We start from the raw sequence: 24,950 nt of genomic DNA on the forward strand, positions 1-24,950 counted from the left end.
CAGAAATAAGAAAAATAATGATGACTTAGAATTGGAAATGAAATTGATGCACCCAGGGAAGGGTTGACAGACATCTGCAGTTGAATGGGTAATTCGGGAAAGGAAGAACAGAGCAACCTAAATGGGAGAAAAGTGCCTACGGGGGCTTAATGGAAAAAACAAATGGGCCAGTGGGTTTGGTGAAATGGGTGAGATGCTTAGCCTTCCTCTCCCAGCAGCGAAGGAAAATTTGGTAAGTAACAGGTTACTTTGGATTTCCATGGAGAATTTGAAAGAAAAATGACTAACTTTAAATTAGGAAAAACTTTAAGCTCTATTTAAAGTTTCTTGCCCTGAACAGTGTGGCTCAGTTGGTTGGGCATCATCCTGCAAAGCAGAAGGCCACAGGTTCAGTGCCTAGGTTGTAGGGTTGGTGCATGGTTGGGGCTCGTATGAGAGGCAACCAGCTGATGTTTCCCTTTCTCCCTCCCTTCCCCCTTAAATACATACATACATACATAATTTAAAGGGTCTCTTGTGGCCTGTTGTAGGTGATAGAGGGAAGAAAGTGAGAAGCAGGCATTGGACCAGAAGGAAAGAGATGCAAGTTCAGGGATGACCTACTGGTGTGCCTCAGTGGCTTGAGTGCTGGACTGAGAACCAAAGGGTCACCAGTTCGAGTCCCAGTTAGGGTACATACCTGGGTTGAGGGCCAGGTCCCCAGCTGGGGGACATGCACAGGGCAACCACACATTGATGTTACCCTCTTTCTCCCTCCCTGCTAAAAATAAAATCTTTAAAAATAAAATGACCTACTGGGTTGACATGTTCATTGTTTTTTCACTTGAGCTGTGTGCTTCCTTGATATTTCATGTCTCACTTTGGCCTTTAGATTATGTCTTCCTCTCAGGTCCTCTCCTAAACAACAATAGACTGACTGCCTGACTCTCACTCCTGAGATTGGGCAAAAGAAGAAATCTGTCCCACTGGCCTTACCTGTGTAAATGAGGCCTGTTAAATTTAGGAAGTGGTTGCCCTCAGGTTTCCTCTCTTGGAGATAACAGCCAAGAAACTTGTAGGGCAGTGACTTTTCGTTGTTTTCCAGATAGCAGCACCAGGCACAGAATTATTAGAAATGCAAAATCTCAGGATCCAGCCCAGACCTACTGAATCAAAATCTGCTGTCCCCAAACCCCAATCTGTCTTTTAACAGGCCCTTCAGATGTTCTGATGAACGCTAAAAGGTTGAAAAACATTACAGTATTCCCTCACTTATCACGGGTATTACCTTCTAGAGCCCCCGCAAAGTAGGAGCCTTACATTTATTCTACACTCTTAAACCTACGTAACTTTAACAACATACGTATACAGTCCCACAAAATTCCATGATATAGGGAAAAATCTGCAGTAATTAAAATTTTAGAAATCCCGCGATAAGTGAACCGTGATCTAGAGGGCCTGCTGTATTCTCTCCCTCCAAAATGTGATGTGCTTCTAATTTCTAGTTTCAAGAAAAGCAGGTTTAGCCCTGGCTGGTGTGGCTCAGTGGATTGTATGCCAACCTTCAAACTGGTCGTTGGTTTGATTCGCGGTCAGGGCACACGCCTGGGTGTGGGCCAGGTCCCCAGTTTGGGGCATGGGAGAGGCAACCTCTCAATCACATCAATGTTTCTTTCTTCCTCCCTTTCCCTCTTAAAACTAAACCTTAAAAAAAAAAAAAAAGGTTTAAGTAACTTCCTATTTAAAGTTAATCCTATCCTTCCATGTCCTGGTTTCCAAAACCGGTCTTCCCAGGAATCTTATTCCATGAACTAGGCCCTCAATTTAATACACATCCATAAGAACTAGGAGTAATTTGGATCCTACATTTGCTTGCAGCAGGTCTTATTTTCCTTAAAACTCTGCAGCCACTTTTTGGGAAGAGCAGTCTACACTTTCCCTTTCTTTGCTTCTCACTTTATCCATTAAAACTTCTTTCAAGACAGTTCTTTGGTTTCTCCTTCAGCTACTCTCCCTCCATCCTCACTTAAACTCTTTCCCTGGGCACTTCCACAGGGCTAGCAGGTCCAACCACTGCTGTGCCCACACTGCCTGCAGGTCCAGCACTGAACTCTGTTCCAGAGGACCCATTTCTTGCTCTAAGAATGCTGGAATGCTGGTCCTGGGGTTTACTCTGCCAGTGGGGCTTTCTATTACAAGTATTTCACTTTAGCAGCCTTTCACTTAGTATCAGGTCTGTGACTTGAAGGTAGAACTTTAGACTAGCTTCACTCAAAAGGACTGAAACAGATTTCTCCAAGGTTTGTATTTAATGTACCTAAATTGATAACAGCTGGCTTCTGTTTTTTAACAAGTCCAAACACACCAGGGGTTAAATAAGCTGCTTCTCTTTCCACTGTTTATTATTAATGTACAAAATATACAAAACCAAAAGAAAAAAATACTCATTCTCAAATCCATTGTGGCTCTAACACAAGACCCTGCACAAAACCCAACCAATCCACTGTTTTCATAGAAAACAACTGATGCTGAGACAGGTGAAGGAGAGGGCTGGGTAAGGACCAGGTGTGTTGTTCAATGCACCCAGGAAGGTGCTTGGCGGGGATTCGGAAGTAGCCTTACTCCAACAAGGTCCCAGGTGAGGATAGGAAGCGTGCTGACTCCCAAGGTGGTGCATGTAGTGTGACTGTTGGGCCCAGTGTGCCAGGTTTCAGTTCATGAAAAGCTGGTCTGAAGTGTTTTAGTTTCCAGAATGAGCTAATATATGCAAGGTGGACCAACACCGCCAGCCAAAATCTTCACTGGATGCAAATGTTAATTTTCCATCACTGAACCCAGCAGACCCACAATGCAGACTCTGTGCTCGCAAAAGGTTGCAAAGTCTTAACTTGAGAAAGGACTCAGAATGTGTTCAGCCTCTGTTGAGGGGGGAGGAGTGGGGAGCTCTTTCAGTGCAGTGGGATACCCAATACCCCTTTTTACCATCTCCCCACCCCATGAGGAATAATGAACTTGGCTTGCATGACTTCGTAAGTGCAACTGATACCACGCCAGAGCTCTATGCATAGGAAGGACTCAAAATAGGAGGGTACAGGTGTTCTCCAGGTTCTCAGACATTAAAGGTAATACTGGGATGGGGGGCTTGGGGTTACAGGGCAAATCTCACAAAGTGAAGCCAACTGAGTCTCCTCTTGAGCAGTCAGGGTACAGAATGTGTCCAGTCTCTCCTCCCCAGACTGGGGGAGAGTGTACATCAATGTGCACCAGTGATCAGAAAACCCCCAGGAACAGGAGCGGGACTGAGGAGGCCTGCTCCTCCTCAGCTGGGAAAGGGACAAACGGGCCTCACAGAAGCCATAACAGGGCGGAGGAGCAAGGCTACAGCCCACAGGGGTGTGGGAGGGCAGGCAGGGTCCCTAGGGCAGCGGGGGCCCATTAACCCCAGGGTGGTAGAAGGCACAGCTGTTCTCATAGCGGCAGTTGCCCTTCATCATGAAGTGTCGGCAAACAGGGCGGTTTGACATGTCTGGAAAAGAAGGTGAGATGGTTAGATAGGTCAGTACCACCCTCACCCACTTCCAAGTCCATGGCATCCTGAGAACCGTCTTTCAGAAACAGAGCCTTTGGGATTTGGGGGATGAGCATAAAGGTAGGAATAGCCATGCATGCTAGGCAGAGATGACCTCATATTCTGCCTGGCATATCTAGGGCAGTGACACTCCCAGAATCTTGAAACAAAAGCCATATAGGGGGCAGGGACCATCCTTACCTCCTCCATGGCTGTGGCCTCCATCGTGCCCTCGGTGGCCCCCTCCTCCGTGGCCAGGGCCATCATGGCCGCGGTGCTCATGAGGTGGTGGCCCTCGATGGTCATGGACTCGGTGACCAGGGACATCATGAGGCCGGTGGCCATGGGGTCCCCCATGTCCAGGACCTTCATGGGGGCGATGTCCACCATTTCCACCCATGCTCCCACCAGGACCTTCATGAGGACGATGGCCACTGCCACTGCCCATGCCACCACCAGGACCTTCATGGGGACGATGTCCTCCACCCATGCTACTGCCAGGGCCTTCGTGGGGACGGTGCCCGCCACCTCCAACCATGCCCCCACCAGGGCCCCCTCGTCCATTTGGGGGTCCTCCTCCAGAGCGACCTCCTCTGGCCCCTCTAAATGGAGGAGGAGGAGGAGGAGGAGGAGGAGGAGGTTCATTTCCTCCTCGGCCTCCACGACCTCTATGGTATGGTCCAGGACCAGGTCCTGGACCCCCCCGCATTGGGCCACCCCGCATGGGGTCACCAGGGCCATCCCAGAAGGGATCACCCCCCCGAGGAGGGGGTGGGGGACCCAGGAGACGGGGACCCACTGGCCCACCAGGGCCCCCAGGGCCTCCATGAGGACCTGTTAAGAAAAAGGGAAAGAGACAATGTCAGCGACCTGTTATATATTCAGGAACTGCTCCCTCCCAACCCACACCACCTTCCACCTTTTGGTCAATGCTATACTATCACCAGGCCAAAATGAAGCAGATAAGCCCATTCCAACATGTCACTCACCACCTACCTGGCATAGGTCCCCCAGGGCCTGAAGGAAAGTGTTGCATTCCCTTAGGGCCTCCAGGGCCTCCTTGTGGAAAACCATTGGCTATTGGGCCAGGGCCTAAGAGTCCATGAGGCACTGTTAATGAAAGAAAGGAGTCAAATAGTCAGCAAGAGGATTCTAGAAGAGTGACATGACTTCTCAGTTAGGTGTGTCCAATTGATCCTCTAAGACCAATCTGGCAGAGCAATGCTCTCTGGATCTAGTCCTACCTTTTGGCACCGAGTGGCAATACTCCTGTTTCCCCAACCCCACTGCAGACTTCCTCCCCTAGCCCTGGGCTGACCCTGATTATTACCCAGCATCTGCTTGATCTTGTCTGAGTAATCTGGTTGCTTCAGCAGTTCCTCTGACGGATGACTATTTGGGCTACCCTGAGAGGCAAGATCAAGAGATCAAGGTCAATAAAGAGCAGTAGTCCTCACCAACAGAGAAAGGGAGAGCCAAAAGAGGAGGTAAGTGGGAAGATGAGGAGGACTGGGATAAAGAAAAGGGGCATTCCAGACAAAGTGGAAAAGAGGAAGGAGATCTCATACCATAATGGAGGTGAGGATCTCCTGGACATTGATGCCTCCTCCTCCAGGACCCTGGGGGCTTTTCCCAGCACCCATGCTTCCCATAAGATTGGCTAGAACAGGAGGCAACTTTGAGCCACCTGCCCCATCAGGTGAGCCACTGGCCTCCCCAGGCTCCAGAGTCTCAGCATATGGGGTCTCGTCCATGGAACACTCCTGAAAGCAGAACAGAACAATGTGGACTAACTGCAGAACACAGAGAATGGCTCCATGAAAGCTGTATTAACCTCAGTCACAACCCCCATCACCACCTCACACTCACTCACCTCATCTAGGGGGATGAGCTTCGGGGGTATAGGTTCATAAGACTCAGGATCAGGTTCATGAGGGCTAGCAGAAATGCCACAGGTCAAGCAAAAGAAGATTGATAGTCAAATTATTTATTCAGGCCCTGGTATTTCTTCCTAACGTCCAGGCTCTTGAAATTACCCCAGGGCATGTTCCCTCAAGAGCCCGAGTGCTCAACACCCCAGGCATGAACCCCATTCTGTTTACCTTTCCTTGTTCAAGAAGAGCTCCTGAAGGATTCCTTTCTCCCGCTCAGCCTGAATGTATCGCTCCTGGCTGTTGCTTCCAGGGGTCACAAGAGGTGAGGGCAGAACAAGGGGCCGGGGGCACACCCATGGCACCTTCTCCTCCATGTTGTCATGGCTCAGACGCCGGGCTGTCTCAAATGCGTGTCGGTCTGATAGTATCTCTCGCTTAGCTGCCTCACCAAAGTCCTTGATCTTATTCACATTTACTATTGATAAGGAGGAAAAAAGCAGGAGGGAAAGTAAGTACAACCATGTCCTTTTTAAACTCTCTATACGCCCATTATACAGAAAACTTGACTTCTAACCTCGTTCAGTTTCATCCAGTTCAAAATAGAAATATTCTCTCAGTTTGCCCTCCTCAGGCCATGTCACAGTTTTCCTTTTCCTGCCTTTCCGGGTCAGCTGGCTGGTATCACCAGGACTCTCCACTGGCTTTGCATCCAGAGCTCCTGGCTCCAAAGAGGCTGTAAGCAGGAGAGGTTTCAGACCCAGGTTCTTCTTCTTAGAAAATCCCCAAACCTGAACTACTTTCTAGACTTACCTGTATCAAGGAGCTCTGGGACTTCCACAGAGGGAACTGGGGTCCCTGGACGGTCTGTGTCCATAGCCTCAGGAGGTGCTGGCTCTGGGGAAGAAGATTTGGCTGTGCTTGGTTCTGTGCTTGTTTTCCCTTCAAATGGGCTTGGCTATTGTGAAAGAAAAAGTTAATGAGCTACAGGAAAGCCAAGGTCAAGGCAAGGCAATTAGTCCACGGTTCTAGGCAGGATCCCCCAACAGTTCATGTAAATGAAGATCTACATCAAATGCTGCCCACTGCCAACAGTCAACATCTGAAGACAAACAAACTCCTCTTGCCCTCCTGACGCTGAGCTGCTAGGCTCTTCCTTCAACTCTACCTTTATACCCTGTCATTGACACCTGCTACGTTGGGCCCATACCTTGGCAGCTGTAGGCGACAGCACCTTCTTCTTCTTCTTAATTTTGATGCCTGGAACAGGTGCTGAATTGAGTGCATCCAGGAAGCCCAGGCCCTCCATAGCTAAAAAAGGAAAAAGTATAAATGGAATCATTATACCTCCTTCACAATCATATTTCTATAAAGCCTGGGCAGAAAAGTGGGTCATTGGAGAACCTGCCTCAACTTGGGACACAATAAGCTCAAAGTGACCAGCAAGCATATGCACAAGAAATTCTTCACATTATTTTCTATTAACCCTTTGAGTGCCACGAGTAATTGCTAAAATTCGTGTGAGAAATGCCAGGCTATTTTGCTGAGAAATGCAGTTTATGAAAAATGTCAATAAAAATATTATTTATAATAATTTGCTGAAAATTTCACGACATACGGTAAATACACTCTTCTTTCGTAAGCAGTGTTCTTTGATGCAATTTAGCAAAAAATTTATTGCATAAAATTATTTCATAACTATTATTTTAGAAAAAGTAAATTTGTTCCTTCAACATGGCTTTTGAAGTATAATATATGGCATAATATAAAACCAATTATTATAATTTGAAAACACATAGTAACATGGATAACAAGCAAGAAGTATGCCAAATATTGCATAAATTTTTGAAAAAACCAAAACCTTCAGAACGTACCAAAAGAATGAAGACAAACAGCATTCACACTAGAGACATATATCAATAGATATCAACAGTGAAAAACAGTTTATAAACAAAAATGAAATGCAAAAACAATACAATAATAGTAAAATGTTTATATATTAACATTTGTGGTTATTGACGCATCTTGGGTGCAGTCCTTTGTCACATCTCGCACATACTGTTCTCGACCTGATTTTTCTTTCCGGTGCTGAGCATTTCTTACACAATCTTAGCTTTCTTTCTGGAAGCACCTTTACACCATATACGTGAGTGGGACCTGGTGGGTTTTCTTCATTGCTGGATTTGTTAACAGTGTCTCTAACCTCATGCCATTCTCTGGCAAGCTCTTCTGTTATGGAGGTGTTGAAGTTCAGTCAAGACATTGGTTTGTTCCCACCTAAAAAATTTTCCTTATAAAGAATGTATGCATTCAGCAGCATTCTTGATAATACATTGAACACAACCTTCTTCCAATACTTTAGTGTTCTTCTTTCATCCAAATACACGTAAAGCATCATATCAGACGTGTCTATGCCTCCCATGTATCTGTTGTATTCCATTATATCTGGCTTGGAAATTGATGTCATATTTCTTTTTGATGCTATGTTCGATACTGTTGGACCTGAATAAGAGCTAAGGAGCAATGCCTGCTTTCTTTGAGATTTCTTTTCGCTAAAACCACACAGTAACAGGAAGGCATTTTTAAAAAATCTTACCTCTCCCACGTTGAACTTTTGTAGAATCTGGTGAGGGAGAAGTTTTCGATTCCTACAAAGTGTTTCTATAATGTATGTCCCTACTGAGTAGAGGTACCTAGCCAGGGGAATCAAACTAAAAAAATTGTTGCAAAAGATGTGGTAACCTTTATTTGTATAATTCCCTATGGTAAGCAATTTAGTTACTACAGTATAGGCCATACCATGTTTTTCACATTTTCTTTGTCTGTATTACTTTTTGCTCCCAGGCAAGCATAGAATACAAGACAGTAATTTGAGACTGCATCACACATCATCTAAATTTTACTCCCCAGCGATGATGGTGTTTATTTGGCAAGTACTGCAACAATGTGCTGTGACTTTTGGTACCAACCAGGCTCTCATCAATGCTCAATTGTTGGTGGGGAGTATAGTAATGCCGAAAGATACAATTGGTGTGATCAACTATTGGCTGAAATTTAGCACATGGGTCATAGGATAGATCATCAGGAGTGGGGATTTTGGAATTGTCTACAAGATGAAAAAACCACAGCAATAACTGAAATCGTTTATGAGAGACCATGTGCCGGAACCAAGGAGCTGACAAAGATTTTTTTTTTGACCAGTAGTTGTACATGCTTGGTTTGGTAATTATGCCCATGTTCAGTACACAAGCTATAAAAGCTTTTATTTCTGCAACTGTCATTGGTGTCCAAGAACTCACTCTAGAATTAGGGGATAAGTTTTTGTGTGACTGAAGGTGCTGTTGTGCATATCTGTTGATTTCAGTGACCATCAGCTTCAGCAGCACTTCAGTGAAGAGATGAAACTAAAACAATTGGCTTAGAATCAGTCGGTGGGGCTGCTTCAAATCTGGAAGCTCTGCAAACTGATGTTGAAGTTGTGTTGTGTCCTGCCCATCTGCGTCCCGCTCAGCCCAACAGCTTTCACTAGCATCACTTTCAGAAGAAGATGGTTCAGTTTCATCTTCACTTACTTCATCTTCAGATGCACTGCTTTCAAGATCACTTATCACAAAATTGCTGTCACTAGATTCATCACTGATCAATTTAGAAATTTCTTCTTCACGCAAAGTGTCCTTTCTCTTCATTGGGGCACTCATTTTCAGTTTTTCTATAAATATCTTTCCAATATAAAAAAGCACGGGCACAAAGTGAATGAATACTGGCTGTAAGAGTCGTATAAGTTCAACTGAGTCCTTTTCTTCATCTATGACTCTAGAAAGTAGTCTTGCTCTTGCAGCACAAAAAAATGATCCACTCTAGTATGATAAGAATATCGCTTCACCCAGAGGATACCAACTTTTTATTCAAAGCAAAAGAAAGTACGCGTTTACCGCAAACACTGTCGGGCAGTGGTGACATCCGAATCTGCTCCGATGCAGAGAGAGACACTAACCTTCATTGTGTTTACAACCTACTAGAGGGATACCCTGAGAGCCAATGCAGCACTTCGCATTTCTGCAGTAAACAATGTTCCCCTCATTCCGAAAAGCTGACTCATTCTCAGAGGATATCAGGTTCTATCCCTCTAGATGAGGGGGTCAAATGTTTCAAGGATGCTCCGTGATTCTGTCTCTGGTGAAATGGACCTAAGATGCAGCACTTCGCATTTCCTCAGTAAACAATGGCCCTTCATCGGAAAGACTGATGGTATAAGGTTCCCCACTCTATATCATATCCATACTCAGGTTCCTATCTCTCCATATGAAGTGGTCAAATGTCTCAAGGACTCTCTGCATTTCCATCATGAGAGCAATAAACCTACTCTGTTGAGACACCAGAAAAAAATGCTAATGCTATACTGTGAAGCAATGAAAATGTCCATTAGCAAAAGCTTCCATATCATGCACTCTGCATAGTTTTGACAATTATTGCAAAGATAAATGAAATTAAAAGGACCATTTAAAATATAAGTAAAAATTATAATGGAATTAATCTGTCAGTATTTGAACAAGCGTAGAAATTCGAAATTTGGATCTTCATGAGAAAAAGCTTTAACAATATATAACCTGAGGTACAAAAAGAGGAACAAAACATAAAATACGCATTATTCCATTGTTATTTACATTCATAGCCATCGAAAAAAGAGTCGGTGGGAGCCGATGCTGGCACTCAAAGGGTTAAAGGCAGGCAAGCCAGGGTTTGGGATATGAATTAGAGCTCAGGTAATGGACAAAACCAGCCCTGTGGACATGACAGATTTCTGCCAGCTGACAGTGCCAATAATCAGCCACTGAAGCGCACACATCCAACCTCATCTCTAAAGTTACTCAGAAGAATTCTAATAAAAGGAGAGTTTCAAAAGTGCAAAAATTAGAGACTTCTGGCCAAGATGGAGGCGTAGACAGACGCGCTGCATCTCCCTCCACAACTAAGAAGGAATACAACTACCTCAAAACTAGAAACAACCAGAAGTTCCAGAAAATCAAACTGCATGGAAGTCCAGCAAACAAAGATATAAAGAAATACTCATCCAGACAGGGAGGAGGGGCAGAGAGGACGCGGTATGGTGGCGGCAGCAGCGGTGGCGGCAGTGGCAGCAGCGGCAGGCCAGCAGAAAGCGCAGTCACACATTATAAAAGTCAGGAGGGACACCTGGGGAGTGTTCCCAGCTCCTCACTGGACCTCGCAGCCCATAGTCCCAGCACCGGGGAAAATCAAGCCTCATTGCTTCTGACTGTGCAGACCAGTGGGGGTTGGGGTGGAGGCAGAAGCTGCTGGTCTCAGCAGAGTCCGCTTGTTTAAAGGGCCCCCACTGTCCTAGAACATCAGCAGACCCACCCACTCTGGGAATGATGGCCAGGGCAGCAGCTAGATGGACACCAGTCCGGTGTAGAAGTGAGAGAGGTGCCTGGAAAAGGGGCGAGTGCTGGGCAGGTGGCATTGTTTCCTCTCAGACCCCCCGCCCCCACATAGAGCGCCAGAACGTAGTAAAACATGTCGTCCTATACTGTTGAATCCCTAAGGCTCCGCGCCTTACAACGTAAGTGACAGCTCTACCTCGGACGGGGAGGCAAACACACACAGGAGCCTGTCAGAATGAGGAGACAGAAAAGTATGGCCCAAAAGGGGGAACGGATCAAGGTTCTAGTGGGAGAACTAAGTGATGAGGAGATAGCCAACCTAACAGATGCAGAATTCAAAATGATGGTGATAAAGATGCACACAGGCTTGACAGATATGCTAGAGTATGGCAAACGTATAAGACAAGAAGTGAAGGATATGCTAAGTGAAACAAAGGAAAAAATGGTGAAGGGAAGGAAACCGGGGTTCAAATAAATGATTTGGAACATAAGGAAGAAAAGAACAGTCAACCAGTACAGAATGAGGAAGCAAGAATTGAAGAAAATGAGGAAAACTTCCCAAATTTTGTGAAGGAGATGAACATACAGATCCGGGACGCATGAAGGATCCCAGGCGAGCTGGATCCAGAGGGAACCACTCCAGGATGCATCATGACTGAGATGCCAAAGGTGAAAGATAAAGAGAGTCCTGGGTGCAGCAAGAGAGAGGCAGAGAGTTGCCTACAGGCAGTTGCCTATAGGACTATCAGCTGATTTCTCAGAGGACACTTCGCAGGCAAGAAGGGACTAGCAAGCAGTACTCAATGCGATGAAAGGCAACCTGCAACCAGGATTACTCTATCCAGCAAAGCTATCATTTGGAATGGAAGGGCAGATGAAGTGCTTTCCAGACAAGGTGAAGCTAAAGGACTGCATCATCACCAAGCCATTACTATATGAAATGTCAAAGAGACTTACTTAAGAAAAAGAAGACCAAAACTATGAACACTAAAATGACAAACTCACAACTATCAACAACTGAATCTAAAAAGTAAAAACAAAACCCAACTAAGCAAACCAGAATAAGAACAGAATCATAGGTATGGGGATCATTTGGAGGGTTATCAGCTGGGAGGGGAGAGGGGGAGAAATGGGGAAATGGTGCAGGGACTAAGAAGCATAATTGGTTGGTACAAAATAGACAGGGGGATGTTAATAATAATATAGGAAAGGATGAAGCCAAAGAACTTATATGCACGACCTATGCACATGAACTAAGGCGGGGTGGGATTGCTTGAGGGAAGAGGGGTACTGGGCAGAAAGGAGCAAAGGGAAAAAAATTGGAACTACTGTTAACAACATAATAAAATATATTTTTTTTAAAAAGGCTTAAATTTTTTTTTTTTAAAAAGTGCAAAAATTAAAGGACACCAAGAAATCAAAGGAAAATGGAGGAAAACATGGAAGAGAAGGAATACTCCCCATATCATTCCCATGAAGAGTTTACTCCCAAGTTAAACACTCTCCCACTTTGGACTCACGCTGTGGTGGGATGATCTTCACTTTGATCTCTTTGGTAGCGTTGGGTGTTGTGTTGAGAGGCTTGTACTTCTTCTCTGCATGGGGTGCAGCATCTCCTGGGGAGGCTGCAGAACTGTTAGAAGAGGAACTGTCAAGAACAATGTCCTCTTGGCCCTTCTTTCTTTGTTCTCAGACCCCGCCCATTCAGAAGTCCAGCTTCAGAAGCCCAGCACACAGTCCATACCTCTGACGCTTGAGGGGGATGGGTTTAAGATTGTACTTGTCAGAAACCACCACCGCACTGGCGTTCTTCTTCACAGGCACCAAAGATGGGGTCTCCAGCTCTAATCCTGGAGAAGAGGCATGGTGTCGGGTTCAAATCACAGCCCACCCTCTTAACTTTTCCTCTCAGTTCACCTAGCCTTGTATAAGCCTCAGAGCTTTACCCACTAGTCCTCCCTCCTTCACGTGTCATAATGCAGCCACCCCGGGCAGATGACAGCCTCACCAGTGGAGCGGAACTTGGCGTGGCTAGGTGCTGTGGTTCGAAGAGACTTGGGCTTCTCCTTCTTCTTCTCTGGGGCCTCCTCAACCCGAGGCTCAGCCTTCACCTCAGTGAAAGGTCGCTCAGGAGGGGTGTTTCGACTCTTTCCCTCTTCTTTACGTTTTTTCTTATCTTTCTCTGTCGTGGGAAAACAAAGTAGGAAAAGATTTTATTTAGATAAAGGGGAAGACTGCCAGGCAGAGGTGAAGCAGGCTGAGGACACTGAAAGCCACATTCCAGCGGATAAAGGACTTCAGAGCTTACCAGCAGGCTGGGTACTACTCTGGGAGCGGATGACAGCCATCCAGTCACTGACAAGGACAGAGGCCAATTTCCGGAGCTCTGCAGGTGACAGAAAGGGGAAATGCCTAAATAATTTAAAATATTATTTCTTCACCTGGCTGGTGTGACTCAGTGGGTTGAGCGCTGGTCTGTGAACGAAAGGGTCAGGGGTTTGATTCTCCACTGGGGTACATACGTGCGTTGTGGGCTGGGTCCCCAGTTGGGGGCGTGTGAAAGGCAACCACACATTGATGTTTCTCTCCCTCTCTTTCTCCCTCCCTTCCCCTCTAAAAATAAATAAATAAAATCTTTAAAAAAATATATATATATAAATTGAGCATCGGCCTGCGAGCCAAGTGTCGCTGGTTCGATTCCCAGTCAGGGCACATTACTAGGTTGCACATCAGGTCCCCAGTTGGGGACACGAGTGATAGGCAACCACACAGTGATGTTTCTCCCCTCTTTTTCTCCTTTCCCCTCTCTCTAAAAATAAAATAAACAAATAAATAATTTAAAAAATAAGATTAAAAAAATATATATAATTCGTCCATTAACAGATATACAGAGTATGTTGTTAAAAACTACATTAGTACCTCACATATACAGGGGTTGGCAAAAGTAGGTTTACAGTCGTGAGTACATAATACAGTTTATTCTTGTATTATTTATTTGTATTATTTGTTAACCTACTTTTGCCACCCCAGTGTATCCCATGTAATTGTTACAACAACCTAAAGATTTTTATTTATTTACTTTTTAGGGAGGGGGAAAGGAGGGAGAAAGAGAAGGAGAGAAACATCAGTGTGAGATACAACATCTGGGGAACCTGGGCTGCAACCCAGGCATGTGCCCTGACTGGGATTCAAACCTGCAACCTTTTGGTTTGCTGGCTGGCGCTCAATCCACTGAGCTGCACCAGTCAAGGCAATCTGAAGATTTTTTATCTCCCTTCAAAGACACAGAAGCAAAGATTAAGATTCATAAAACTAGAAAGTGGCACAATAAGCCCAATACCTATGCTCTTCCCTTTCTGTTAAGAGAACAAAAACTAAAATCAGGAGAAAGGCAGGCAAAGTTCAAGTATCTGAAGGGCTCCTAGATTTTAAAATAAACAGCATCATTCTGTATTGCCCTAAAGGCAAACTTAACGCAACGTTTCAAGGAAGCTGATTTAAATCCATGTTATAAAAGACTTTCTAGGCAATATTTTTTTCTAGAACGTTGCTAATGATAATGGCCTTTTAATTACGTATAGCAAGGGTGAAAAAAGAGCTTAAAAACAGACTAATTTAGGGTTGTGGTTTATCTAAAGAAAAAAAGTCAGAGAATTTTAAAATAAAAAACAGAATTTGTTTGTAAATATATGAAAAAAATTCCTTTGTAGCGCTTTCCTGTTGTACTTGGCAAATGACATCTCTAATCTATGGCATCTCTCTTCGTGCCAACATTCCACTTCCAGACTCATTTATTTTTATTTTATCTTTAGTTTTAGTTTTTCTATTACGGTTGTCCCACTTTTTCCCCCATTGCTCCCCACCCCACCCAGCCCACCCCTCAGACTCATTTATTAATAAGATTGCCATATAACATTAAAACATAACTTTTCAACACAGTCACACAACTGGCAATTTCTGTACCTAAGGCAAGATGAACCCCAATGTATCCCCAAATCAGGAATACCCTAAAACCTTTTTGGAGCAATTGATACTATGGTCCAGTGAGACTTCAGTTGATAAAAAATGTAACATTTCAGTATCCAAAGGAAGTACAGAATAATAATTAAGTCTATATTCAAAGAAGGCATAACAGTTGAGCCAGCTGGAAAACAGGGGACAATATACCTGAGAGTGAAGAAACAAAAGATGGGCAATGACTTACTGGGCTCTTCTGGGATATATGTTATACAACATATTATTATTAAAGATACTCTGAGATGTAACAAAAATAGTTAAGTGCTCTATATCTAAAAGGGCCTAAAAACTGGGAATTAATATAACTAAAAAAGTTATGGAATATTTTTTACCTAAACAAAACTGTAGTTTAAACCCTTTACCTAAGAAAAAGTTCCCAGTGTTTTCTCCTATAGCTAAAAAGAAACTTTAGATAGACTGACCCAGGCCTAGATGCTCCTTTCACACCAAATGGTCAAAGCCTCTTTCCAAAAGGACCTACTATACTGTTCTCTTTAGACAAAAAGCAAACCTGAACTCTAACCAGGGGCTCAAGTTCTGCTATAATACAGCTCACATGTGGGATACTAGTGTCTTGTGCTCCCGATTTATGCAGTGGGTGTAAAGTTTTTGGGTATTAAAAAAAAAAAAAAGCTGTGACTTTTTGGAGCCAGGCTCTATCTTCAAGCCAGGACTGCATGGCCTCTGCCAGGAGTTCCAAAACCCTTTGTTTTAGCAAAGGAAAAGAATCTGCTGCTATGAAGCTATGATAAACTCCAGGAGTTGGGATTCTGCCCATGCCCTAACAGGAAGGTAATCACTGGCAAAACTATTCTATCTATTGTTAGGAAAGTAGACACTGAATGTTCCAGAATATGCTATATTTATATAGAAGAACAAAAGTCAAGGTTGATGAGACACTCAACAATACTTTATTCCCCCCAAAGAATTTTAAGTGTATGACTTTTACACCAAGAGATCTTAAGAATCAGCTTCTCGTTAAAAGTGTGGTACACCTTATCTTACATTCATTAGTAGAGAAATGAACAAATCCCATTCAAAACTGAGACTAGAAGAGAAGGGATAGGTTAGAGGAACTAATTTTTAAAAGAGAAAAGCAAGGTAAAGTAAAAAGAGAAAGGAAGAAAGGTACAGTTTAAGGATGGGATAAACACAGGGGAATTAAGTGGAAGTAATGGAGGAAGGCCCAGAGAAAGGAAGGACTGGCCCCTACCTTCATCCTCACTTGACTTGCTCAGTTGCTTCACCAGTTTGGCTGTGTTGTTCTATGAGAGACAGGGAGCAGCAAAAGGTAAATGCCAAGCAGACAGTAAGACCACTCAAGAGCTGATAACCCCGTAAACTCACAATCTATTCATAGTCCCTTAACAGTGACTAACATTGATATTTTATTTACCTTTTAAAAAACCTCTGTGGGCATAGTCTTACTTAATCTTTAGTATAATCCAGTTAGGTAAGTACAATTATTCCCATTCTTTAAAGTACATTTTATTGATTATGTTGTTACAGTTGTCCCAATTTCTTTTCCCTTTACTCCCTTCTTCCCAGTACCCCTCTTCCCTCCGGCAATCCCACCCCCCTTGGTTCATGTTCATGGGTCGTGCATATAAGTTCTTTGGCTTCACCCTTTCCTATATTATTCTTAACTTCCCCCTGTCTATTTTGTACCAACCGATTATGCTTCTTAATCCCTGCACCATCTCCCCGTTTCTCTCCCTTCCCCCTCCCAGCTGATAACTCTGCAAATGATCCCCACACCTATGATTCTGTTCCTGTTCTGGTTGTTCGCTTAGTTTGTTTCTGTTTTTATTTTTTGGATTCAGTTGTTGATAATTGTGAGTTTGTTGTCATTTATTCCCATTTTATAGATGGAAAAAACTGAGGCTCAGATATATGGAACCCTTATTAAAGGAGATACATTTGAACCAAGCGTTCTGATTCCAAATTCCTATTTTTTCTGCCATTCTACTTCACAGGCCCAAGATCACAGCCACATCAGAGTCAGTTTAAGTTTTTCATTTGTCAGGCTAAACCAAAAAGGAAGCACTGGGGTGGTAGAGACCAAAGGTACCTGCTTGAGATGGTCCACGGTGAGTGGTAGGTGCTGCAAAGTCAGTAAAATTTGCTGCAACAGGGGAATGTTGTTGGTTGTCTTTGAATATGTCAACCAATTATTAAGAAGCTTGTAGCCACCAACGTCAATAAACCTGTAGGCAGGCAGAAGAATCTGATGCCCTTCCTGAGTTTTGGAAGGACCACATCCCATACTCCTAGTTCCCCATCAACAACCCAGCCTCACCTCCCTCTCCTTCTAACTACATCTTCACATTCCACCCACCCAGATCCCCACTTACTTGACCAATATTTCTGGTGACCGGGTCTGCAGGAGAATGTTCATGTAAGTGCATCGACTCACCATCTTTCGTGCTTCCTTCATTAGACTATAGGAGAGAATTAGTTTGGGAATGGAGCAGCCAGAGAGTGCTTCTTCTTCTGGCAGCAGAACCTCTAATTTGTGAGTGTCTGGAGATTCCTGGTAATTTGGGACATTGCTACAAAGTGGCTACAAGGGCCTCTAGGAGAATGGGATGGATCCAGAATGAAATAAAAACCCAGAGAAGGATGGAAGACAACTGAGGAAATACTGAGTTTCTGATCTGGGGATGAGCATCACTGCTTCCCTAGCACACAGGACATATCTGATTCTGCTTGCAGGTGAAGAGTCCTATCCTTCCACAACCAGCCTTTAGTAGTCTGTTTAGGATTGGCTTAGCCATTTTTTACCCTGGGAAACTTGAGGGTACCTGAAGGAAAATGACCGCTTGGGGATGTGAAATGTGACTCAAACCAGAATCAAGAATTCTGTCACCTGGCTCCCCACTTTCTTCCTTCCAAAGGTGACTCCCTTGAGACTGTGGATGTAAAAATATCTAATTCCATTACAGCCAGGAACCAAGGAATCACTTTTTCCTATCACTTATCCTGAAATATTATTGGATTTCAATCCTATCCCACTGACTTTTCCTTTCCTCTCCAGGAACACTCGGTCCTGTCTGCCTTAATTAGAACATACAATACTGTCTATTTGCAATGAATCCAAAAAAAGGGTACACTCACCCGAAGATCTTGGAAATTCCATCCACATTCTTGACTTCTCCATCTCGGTTAAGGAAGCTATCCAGGCCCTTGAGCAGCTCTTTGGGGTCTATGGGACCCGAACCCATGATCGAGGCTTCTGAGAGAGGACAAAACAAACCCAGAGAATAAATGTGTGTCAAGGACAGTGCCAGTATGCTTTCTAATAAATTCCACTTCTTTATTTGACAAAATATAGTGACTAGTTATTCATGTTCAACTACACTCACCATTTTCAAGATAAAAATCAAAACAGACCATTGTCAGCACTAAGAAAATAGCACTGGCAAGTTAAGCATGGTGCTGCTACTAGATGACTAAATGGGAAAACAATTCAGTTGGTGGACTGGGGCTAGCCACCTCTCCCCCACTCCTAGCTACATCCTTCCTATGACAGCTGAACTTCATTAGTGTTAAGAGCTAAGATTCACATTCCTGTAACAAAATGCTCAATTCTCCAAGGTATTTTTGCTTATTTTTAGGTTCTTGTCCCTCCTTAGTTGCAAGTAAATCTGGTTTGAAAAAAAAAACTGTGACTTGATAAGAACTGCATCAATCTTGGGTGTTGGGCTAAATGTCTTCTAAGATTAATCAATTCCTTTTTATTATAGCTCATTAAAGAGTCATAATCACAAGTGGCAGGATTTGTACTGCTTGCACCAGTAGACAATCAGTTCAAGTGACAGGTGATGAAAAAAAAAAAAAAACAACTTGAAAACAGAACCTTTCCTCAGGGGAGTATGGGTAGCTCCCAGAAATGGAGACAAATGGATGTAAACGAAATCAAGTAGGCCCTCTGAAACCTTAAATAGAATGTCACTCATTGACCAAACACTGCACAAGTTTTTATTATTTCAAAGTTAAGAGCAAGATTGGTTTGTGATTTCAAAAGCAAATATGCAAATCTAACCCCCTATTACCCCACCAAAATAATATCACTATCTAAGATCCTCAAAGAAGGCCTAAAATTAGAATCAATGGAGCCAGAAAGAATGGAATAAAGGCAGACACTGGAAAAATGCCTTCAAATTTTTAGTTACTTTAGTACCAGGTCAGAAAAGGAGTTAAAAGTTAAACTGCTTTTATGGGACAGATAAGTGTAAAGCAATTTCTAGGCCAGAAACCAAGTTCCAGAGAGGTAGTTGAGAATCAGTATGGCTCAGATTAGTATCTTTATCCACAATGCCTCAAAACACCTCTGAGAACCAAAATAGAAAGCCACCTCAGTAATATCTGCATTTGGGTAATCAGGTTAACATTGGGTAGGAAGGAGGCAAGGACAACACCACTTTGAGCACCCTGCTTCTAGTACAGCTAACAGATATGATCCCACCAGAAGTGTGGGAAAACCAGGGTTTTATGAAGATGACTATATTTTGTGCAAAAATGAGGGCAGTTTTCTTATCAGGTAAATTAGTTCTTAGACAAAAAAAAACAATGTCAACCTTTAAATCCTCCCAACAAAAAAGGTCAGTAAATTTCTAAATGCAAAGGTCCTAACAACCTAAACAAGAAAAGGTAGAAGCAGGGACGAGATTGGTTCTTGAGATTGTAAGCTGTGGGCTGAATATAGGGAGAGGAGATGAGTTTAAAAATGCTGAGAGGCGAGTAAATCAGGGTTAATTGTGCTGTGACTGCTGCCCTGGAACCTCCACAAGTACGTACAGGTAGAACCTGAAGTCAGAGGAAAAAACACTGAAGTAGAATACCAGATGATATTAGAAATGTACAAGCCAAATCCACTGAACTGTGGTGACTCTTAGACACAGACACAGGGATAAAGGAATTTTTCCCAGGTAGTAAGATACTATGTAATATATAGACACTATAAAGAGATATATAGATACAAAAAAGGAATATAAAACAATTTCCCATCTATTGGAACCGTAAAAGCAATGAACAAATCCAAATAACATATATCATCAGCAACTAAGATATATACAATTTGACAGAAAGCCTTCAATTAAACTAACTTCAAACCAGCCCCCCCAAACACAGCTGACCCCACTGATTCAAAGCCAGAGTTGAATGTACACCACCTTGGAGAACTCCCTTATACATATCTAACTATCAGCTAAGCCACAGGACTGCTACCCCTTCCTTCAGAAACTCAAAAAATTATCACCTGAGCTCAAATGTTCCTTCACTTAAGAGGGTGGGAGATGAGAGCTCAATTAGTACAAAACTAAATTGTCTAGCGCCTTCTGCTGGAAATAAGACCCAGGAACTTTTTCATTCTCATTCATAACAAGCAAGTCAAGAGAAGCTAGGCAACAAAGCAGAAGAAATGTTATTCAATTTCTTTTTTTTTCCTATTATATTTTGGAAATACAATTAGAAAAACTAAATTTTGTCTCACAAGCACCAATCTTCTGATTAAAAGGAGTTTCCTTATTGCAGCTTTGCTTTCCTACAGGAAGATTAGTTTTCACTCATTTAAGGACCCCAAGTGTCTGACAAGCATTTTTCCTTCTTTTAAAGTCAGTATATTTTGAAAGAAGTTCCAAGGCACTCAAGTGGAAAGGAACAAAGAGCCTAAATTCCTAGAACAGGACTTCAGTAGAAAAGGCAAATAAGTTGACCAGGGAAGGAGGAGCAGTGACCAAGTGCCATAACCTTGCCTATAATATGGAGCCTGCAATGAAAGCTTGAGGATGCTTTCTGAAACCAAAAATAATCCAGGGCATGATATATTTTAACTTTATGGAAAGCAGTACAGAGAGTTGGGGGTTGGGGGGCAGCAAGCCCTGGCCTATCTCCATCTTGCCCTATGCTGTGTTTTCCTTACAGAGGGTGTTGCAGGCAGACACCAGCATCACTAACACAAGACAATGAGTTTTCTATTTTTACCAGAGATAAAATTTTAAAGTCCTTAAGTGACACTGACTTCTGCCTCCAAAGTGAATTTTACTTGAGTGTTATTCAATTAAATAGTGACAAATATTTAGCTTGTATAGTTATTCCATACCGATCACCAATGAAACAGAACTAGAGTGGTTCAGAACAAAAATTCTACACAAGTCAGAGCCCTTTTTGATACAATCCCAACACTCCTCTAACGAAGGAGGAGCCTGAGTTTACCTTAGAGGATTTAGCACTTAAGGAAATAAAAATACTTTGTACCTAACCCCTTGTATACCACTTCCTTTCTTGTGTTTGAGGCATTTCCTAGAATAACTCAGCAGTGGCCTGAATTATGTTTCTCAGGTGATTCTCGAGGTTGTACCTTTCTACTAAGTATTAAACTCCCATCCCTCGATCATTCTGAAAACCTCCCCAAAAGCTTATTTGTGAAATCACCATCCCCACCCCAACAGGAAAGGATCCCAGAGTAGAACTCTGATCACAAACTACAAAGACGAGGTTCTCTGGATTGGTCTGGTTTCCCTAGGAGACTTTGTTTCCTATCTCCCACGTTAATTAAGACTTTATTTATTAATCCCCTGTCCATTAGAGATCAGGAACCCCAGTGGGCAGAATGTTCAGCTCCCAAGGAAGGTATGCTGCAGAGGCACATGGCAAACTGCTTAGAAGATAAAAAAAAAAAAACTTGTGGTCAATAGATATATGGAAGAGCCCCTCCCATCCAATCCAGAAGTTTAATAATTTGAGAATTCATACCCAGTAGAAAATTGGCCCTGAAGTCTCTTCCAAGTCACCACATGGCAGTTGTACAAAATGGCTTTCCAATTCTGTCTAGAACTTCCATGCTTCAATGCAGGACTTTAAAAAAGTAAAGTATATGAAGAGTCTGATAAAGATTTGATTTTGAAAAAGTTGGGGAAGAAAGGGACAGGGCACGAAAATACCACCCTCAGATAGGGTATGGCTTTCCAACATGCACCAATTGCTATAGCACTGCACGAGTTGAAAAATGAAGACATTATTCTCCCATTGTTTTTAAGGGATTTCTCTTAGAAGGAAATAGAAATTCAAAAAAGGTGGCTCTTGGGGAAAAAAATGAAAATTGCAAAATGTAATACCAGAAAGATTTTGCTTACCAGAAACCGTAGCTTGATCCCCCCTGCCTTGAGTTTACAACTGCCGCCTCCTTTCCTAAGATTCACTTCTCATCACAGTACAATGTACAGGAGCTAAGCAATTGGAGAACGTGACACAGCACGGAGTTTATCCCAAAACCCAAGTGGGAATAGGGTGGTTGAGAAGAAATTCCTTAAGTACCCATTCTCCCCCATTATTCTCATTATACAACACAACCAAATGCAGGAGGCCCAAGGATTGAGCAAAAATGGCAAATTTCAGTGTCAGTAGGCCCCATTTGTCTCGTTATTTTCACAAGTCCTTGTGTCTTTCTCCAGTATGCCCCAACACATAAACATACACACAAGCTCACACACACCCTCCCCCAAAAGTCTCCCAGTCTTATAGTTTAACTGGTTTTCTACCCCTGGAAACTGAAGTGGGGAAAACTTCCAAGCAGTTGTTCATGAGTGAAAGGTGAAAAAGCAAGCATCAGGCTCATTGTTACAACAAAAACAAAAACTAGTTGCCGCCCAAGGAGATGAACAGCTTGAAGACCTAATTTGTCAGTTATTTCCCTTTTAAGGAAAAAGGCTATGAAAGATAATATTCTAAAGAAAACACTGAAAATGTCTTTTGCTGGCAGCGTGCACTGGGAGTCCAGAAGGCATAAGCTCACGGGTGGTTTCGAGAGGGTGGAGAAAGAAAGCGGATTACATCACCTTTCAATGAAGCTCCTCCCCCTTGACCAAGTTTCTAGGGCGGCCCTAGGCTCTGGATGGCAAAAGGGGAAGAAAAACAACAGAGGCAAGGACGCCATTTTGTAATGGAGAAGAAAATTTTAAAAAGCCATGTCAGCTCTGCCGGCAGCTAGTTACCTTAAAAAAATAAAATAATTTTGTAAAAACAAAAACAAAAAAAACCGTCCCCCGTCCTTAAGTCTGACCTATTTTCAGTAAGAGCATTGTGAAAATAAAAGTAATTAAAATATAAAATATAACTATTTCCTGCGGGAAAAATTTAACTTCCACTTGTGGTTCAACCTACGATCGACCACCCCCATCTTCCATACAAAGGGCAAGGGGGAGGATTTGGACCCCTCTCAACAAATAGGGTTGAGGTAGGACAAGAGAAAAATGGGAGACACAACCTGCAACACCGCTTGGAAGACAAAAGGACAAGGAAAGTCGCCATATTGAAGCAGGGAAGAAAAAAATCCTTTTAACGACACAATCTTTTAAAAAGCTAGCATTCAATTGCACTAAATGGCTTTTAAAATTATACTCCTGAATTTCACATTTCCCAACCTTTCCACCCTCTTACTGTAGTCTCATCAAAAAGTACCGTTAAAATGTTAAGCTTGCTTTTAAACTATGCAATCTGCAACAATTACAAAACATTTACGTCCCCAACTATCATCTTGTATGTACTGGAACTAAAACTTTGTCCTGACTTGTCTTGCAATCTTTATTCCTAGATTGCCACCTATTTTAACCACACAAATATACCCAACATATTACATTAAAATTGAGGACTTAACAATCTTAAAAGTCATAGCCAGCTAATATTTCTCTGCACATCTCCTTACCCTGCAATCTTTATGTACAGATTGCTTATTAATCTGGCAAATTGAAAGGCGCCCTGCTTGTCTCACACACAAAGAAGTGGGACTTCTGGGCCACAAGAGCCACCGTCTTTTGTATGTGAGCTCATTAACCCTTTTTGAAGACTGCTGCTTAAGAAGGTAACCATCCTTCCTTATAAAAAGCAAATTTAGCGCTTTTGGCAGTCTGGAAATTCGCTGGATTACTAAGGGTTAACCATCAAAATCCTCACTTGCTGGTCCTCCCTCCACCCTCTCCTTGCCGGCAGCAGGGCAGGGAAAAGGTAGGTGGTAGGGGAGAGAACTAGACTGTTCAGACCCAAAGGCCCTTTTTAATGGAGATTAAGTGACCAGTTTGGTCCTTTCTCCAGTTTGTTCTATGGTCTCATTTCTTCCCCTCATTTTTGGTTTCACAAAGGGAAACGTTGATTTCTTGTTGCAAGGCTCGTTTTTGAAAATTCGACACTTACTATCCAATTTTTTTGCGACGTCAGCACCTCGGGCTCAGGGGGGAGGGGGTTGAAATTTTGGAGAAAAAAAAATTAAACCACCAACCAGGACCCAAAACTATTTGGGGAGCCTCATTGGATCAAAAAGTCTCTCAAAAAAACAAAGGCCAACTCAGTATTCATCCCCCCCCCACCCAACTCCATTTAGGGAGGGGGGGGTCGTAGAAAAAAAATTCTGAGTGGATTAAAAAAAGTAAACGCTGGATAAGTGAATTTGCGTGGGTTTGGGAAGGGAGGATGGTTGATTATTTTTGAAGTTATGTGGTGACGGTCCTTCGGCCACAGATTTCAAGTCCCAAGCAGCGTGGGCTGGTGGGGTGGACAAGATAGGTGGGAAGGGGAAGAAGACACAAGTGGTTGGGCTGGTGGCTGCTGTTTTCCCTTTCCCCCCGCTCAGGATCCTTTCAAGGGCTTAGATGTTGCTGCGGCTTGTTTCTTTTTTCCTCGTGCAGGCCTCTCTTTCTCCGAGAAAATTCAAACCTGGGATAAAAGGAACACAAAGGAGAAAGATACAATCAGCATTGGGTTGCTTTTAAACACGCCAAATTGGCATTTTATCCCAAACATCTCAATATCCAACCCCTAACTTGATATAAGTTGTGACTCAAACCTACGCCAAACCAACGCTCTCAAGAAAATCTTAACCCCCAACCGACAAATCACCGAAACTTACCTTTAAACGAACCCGACAATGGCGGCTAGCTGCTCGGGCGGAGTCTTTTATACCAGGACGCCACCCAACACGTCCAAACGTGCTAGTGCGTTTCCCTTGTCGCGAGACATTGTGCGCGAGGCGTAAATTCATTGGCCAACCCGAAACACAACTCGCTAACTCATTGGCTATTTTTCTTCGTCTTCGATCAGCCCACTCTCCCCGCCACCTTC

The 24,950-nt window shown here is 43.1% G+C and overlaps 1 protein-coding gene across 1 annotated transcript; it reads right to left on the minus strand.

Moving 5' to 3' along the window:
- Positions 1-2,350: 2,350 nt before the first annotated feature.
- Positions 2,351-24,807, minus strand: PPP1R10 (protein phosphatase 1 regulatory subunit 10). The gene is made up of 20 exons (XM_090282006.1): positions 24,739-24,807; positions 24,027-24,545; positions 17,955-18,072; positions 17,192-17,278; positions 16,909-17,044; positions 16,051-16,102; positions 13,129-13,206; positions 12,829-13,002; positions 12,565-12,670; positions 12,341-12,453; positions 6,629-6,729; positions 6,232-6,376; positions 5,996-6,154; positions 5,650-5,896; positions 5,421-5,484; positions 5,116-5,310; positions 4,878-4,953; positions 4,544-4,657; positions 3,749-4,381; positions 2,351-3,505 (listed from the first exon to the last, which is right to left on the minus strand). The coding sequence occupies exons 3-20, from the start codon at positions 18,059-18,061 to the stop codon at positions 3,396-3,398; spliced, it is 2,697 nt and encodes an 898-aa protein (XP_090138132.1). The 5' UTR covers positions 18,062-18,072; positions 24,027-24,545; positions 24,739-24,807; the 3' UTR covers positions 2,351-3,395.
- Between the last annotated feature and the right edge of the window lie 143 nt (positions 24,808-24,950).

The sequence above is a fragment of the Furipterus horrens genome, unplaced genomic scaffold (genome assembly GCF_987537825.1).
Source record: "Furipterus horrens unplaced genomic scaffold, mFurHor1.1.pri manual_scaffold_6, whole genome shotgun sequence".
NCBI lineage: Eukaryota > Metazoa > Chordata > Mammalia > Chiroptera > Furipteridae > Furipterus > Furipterus horrens.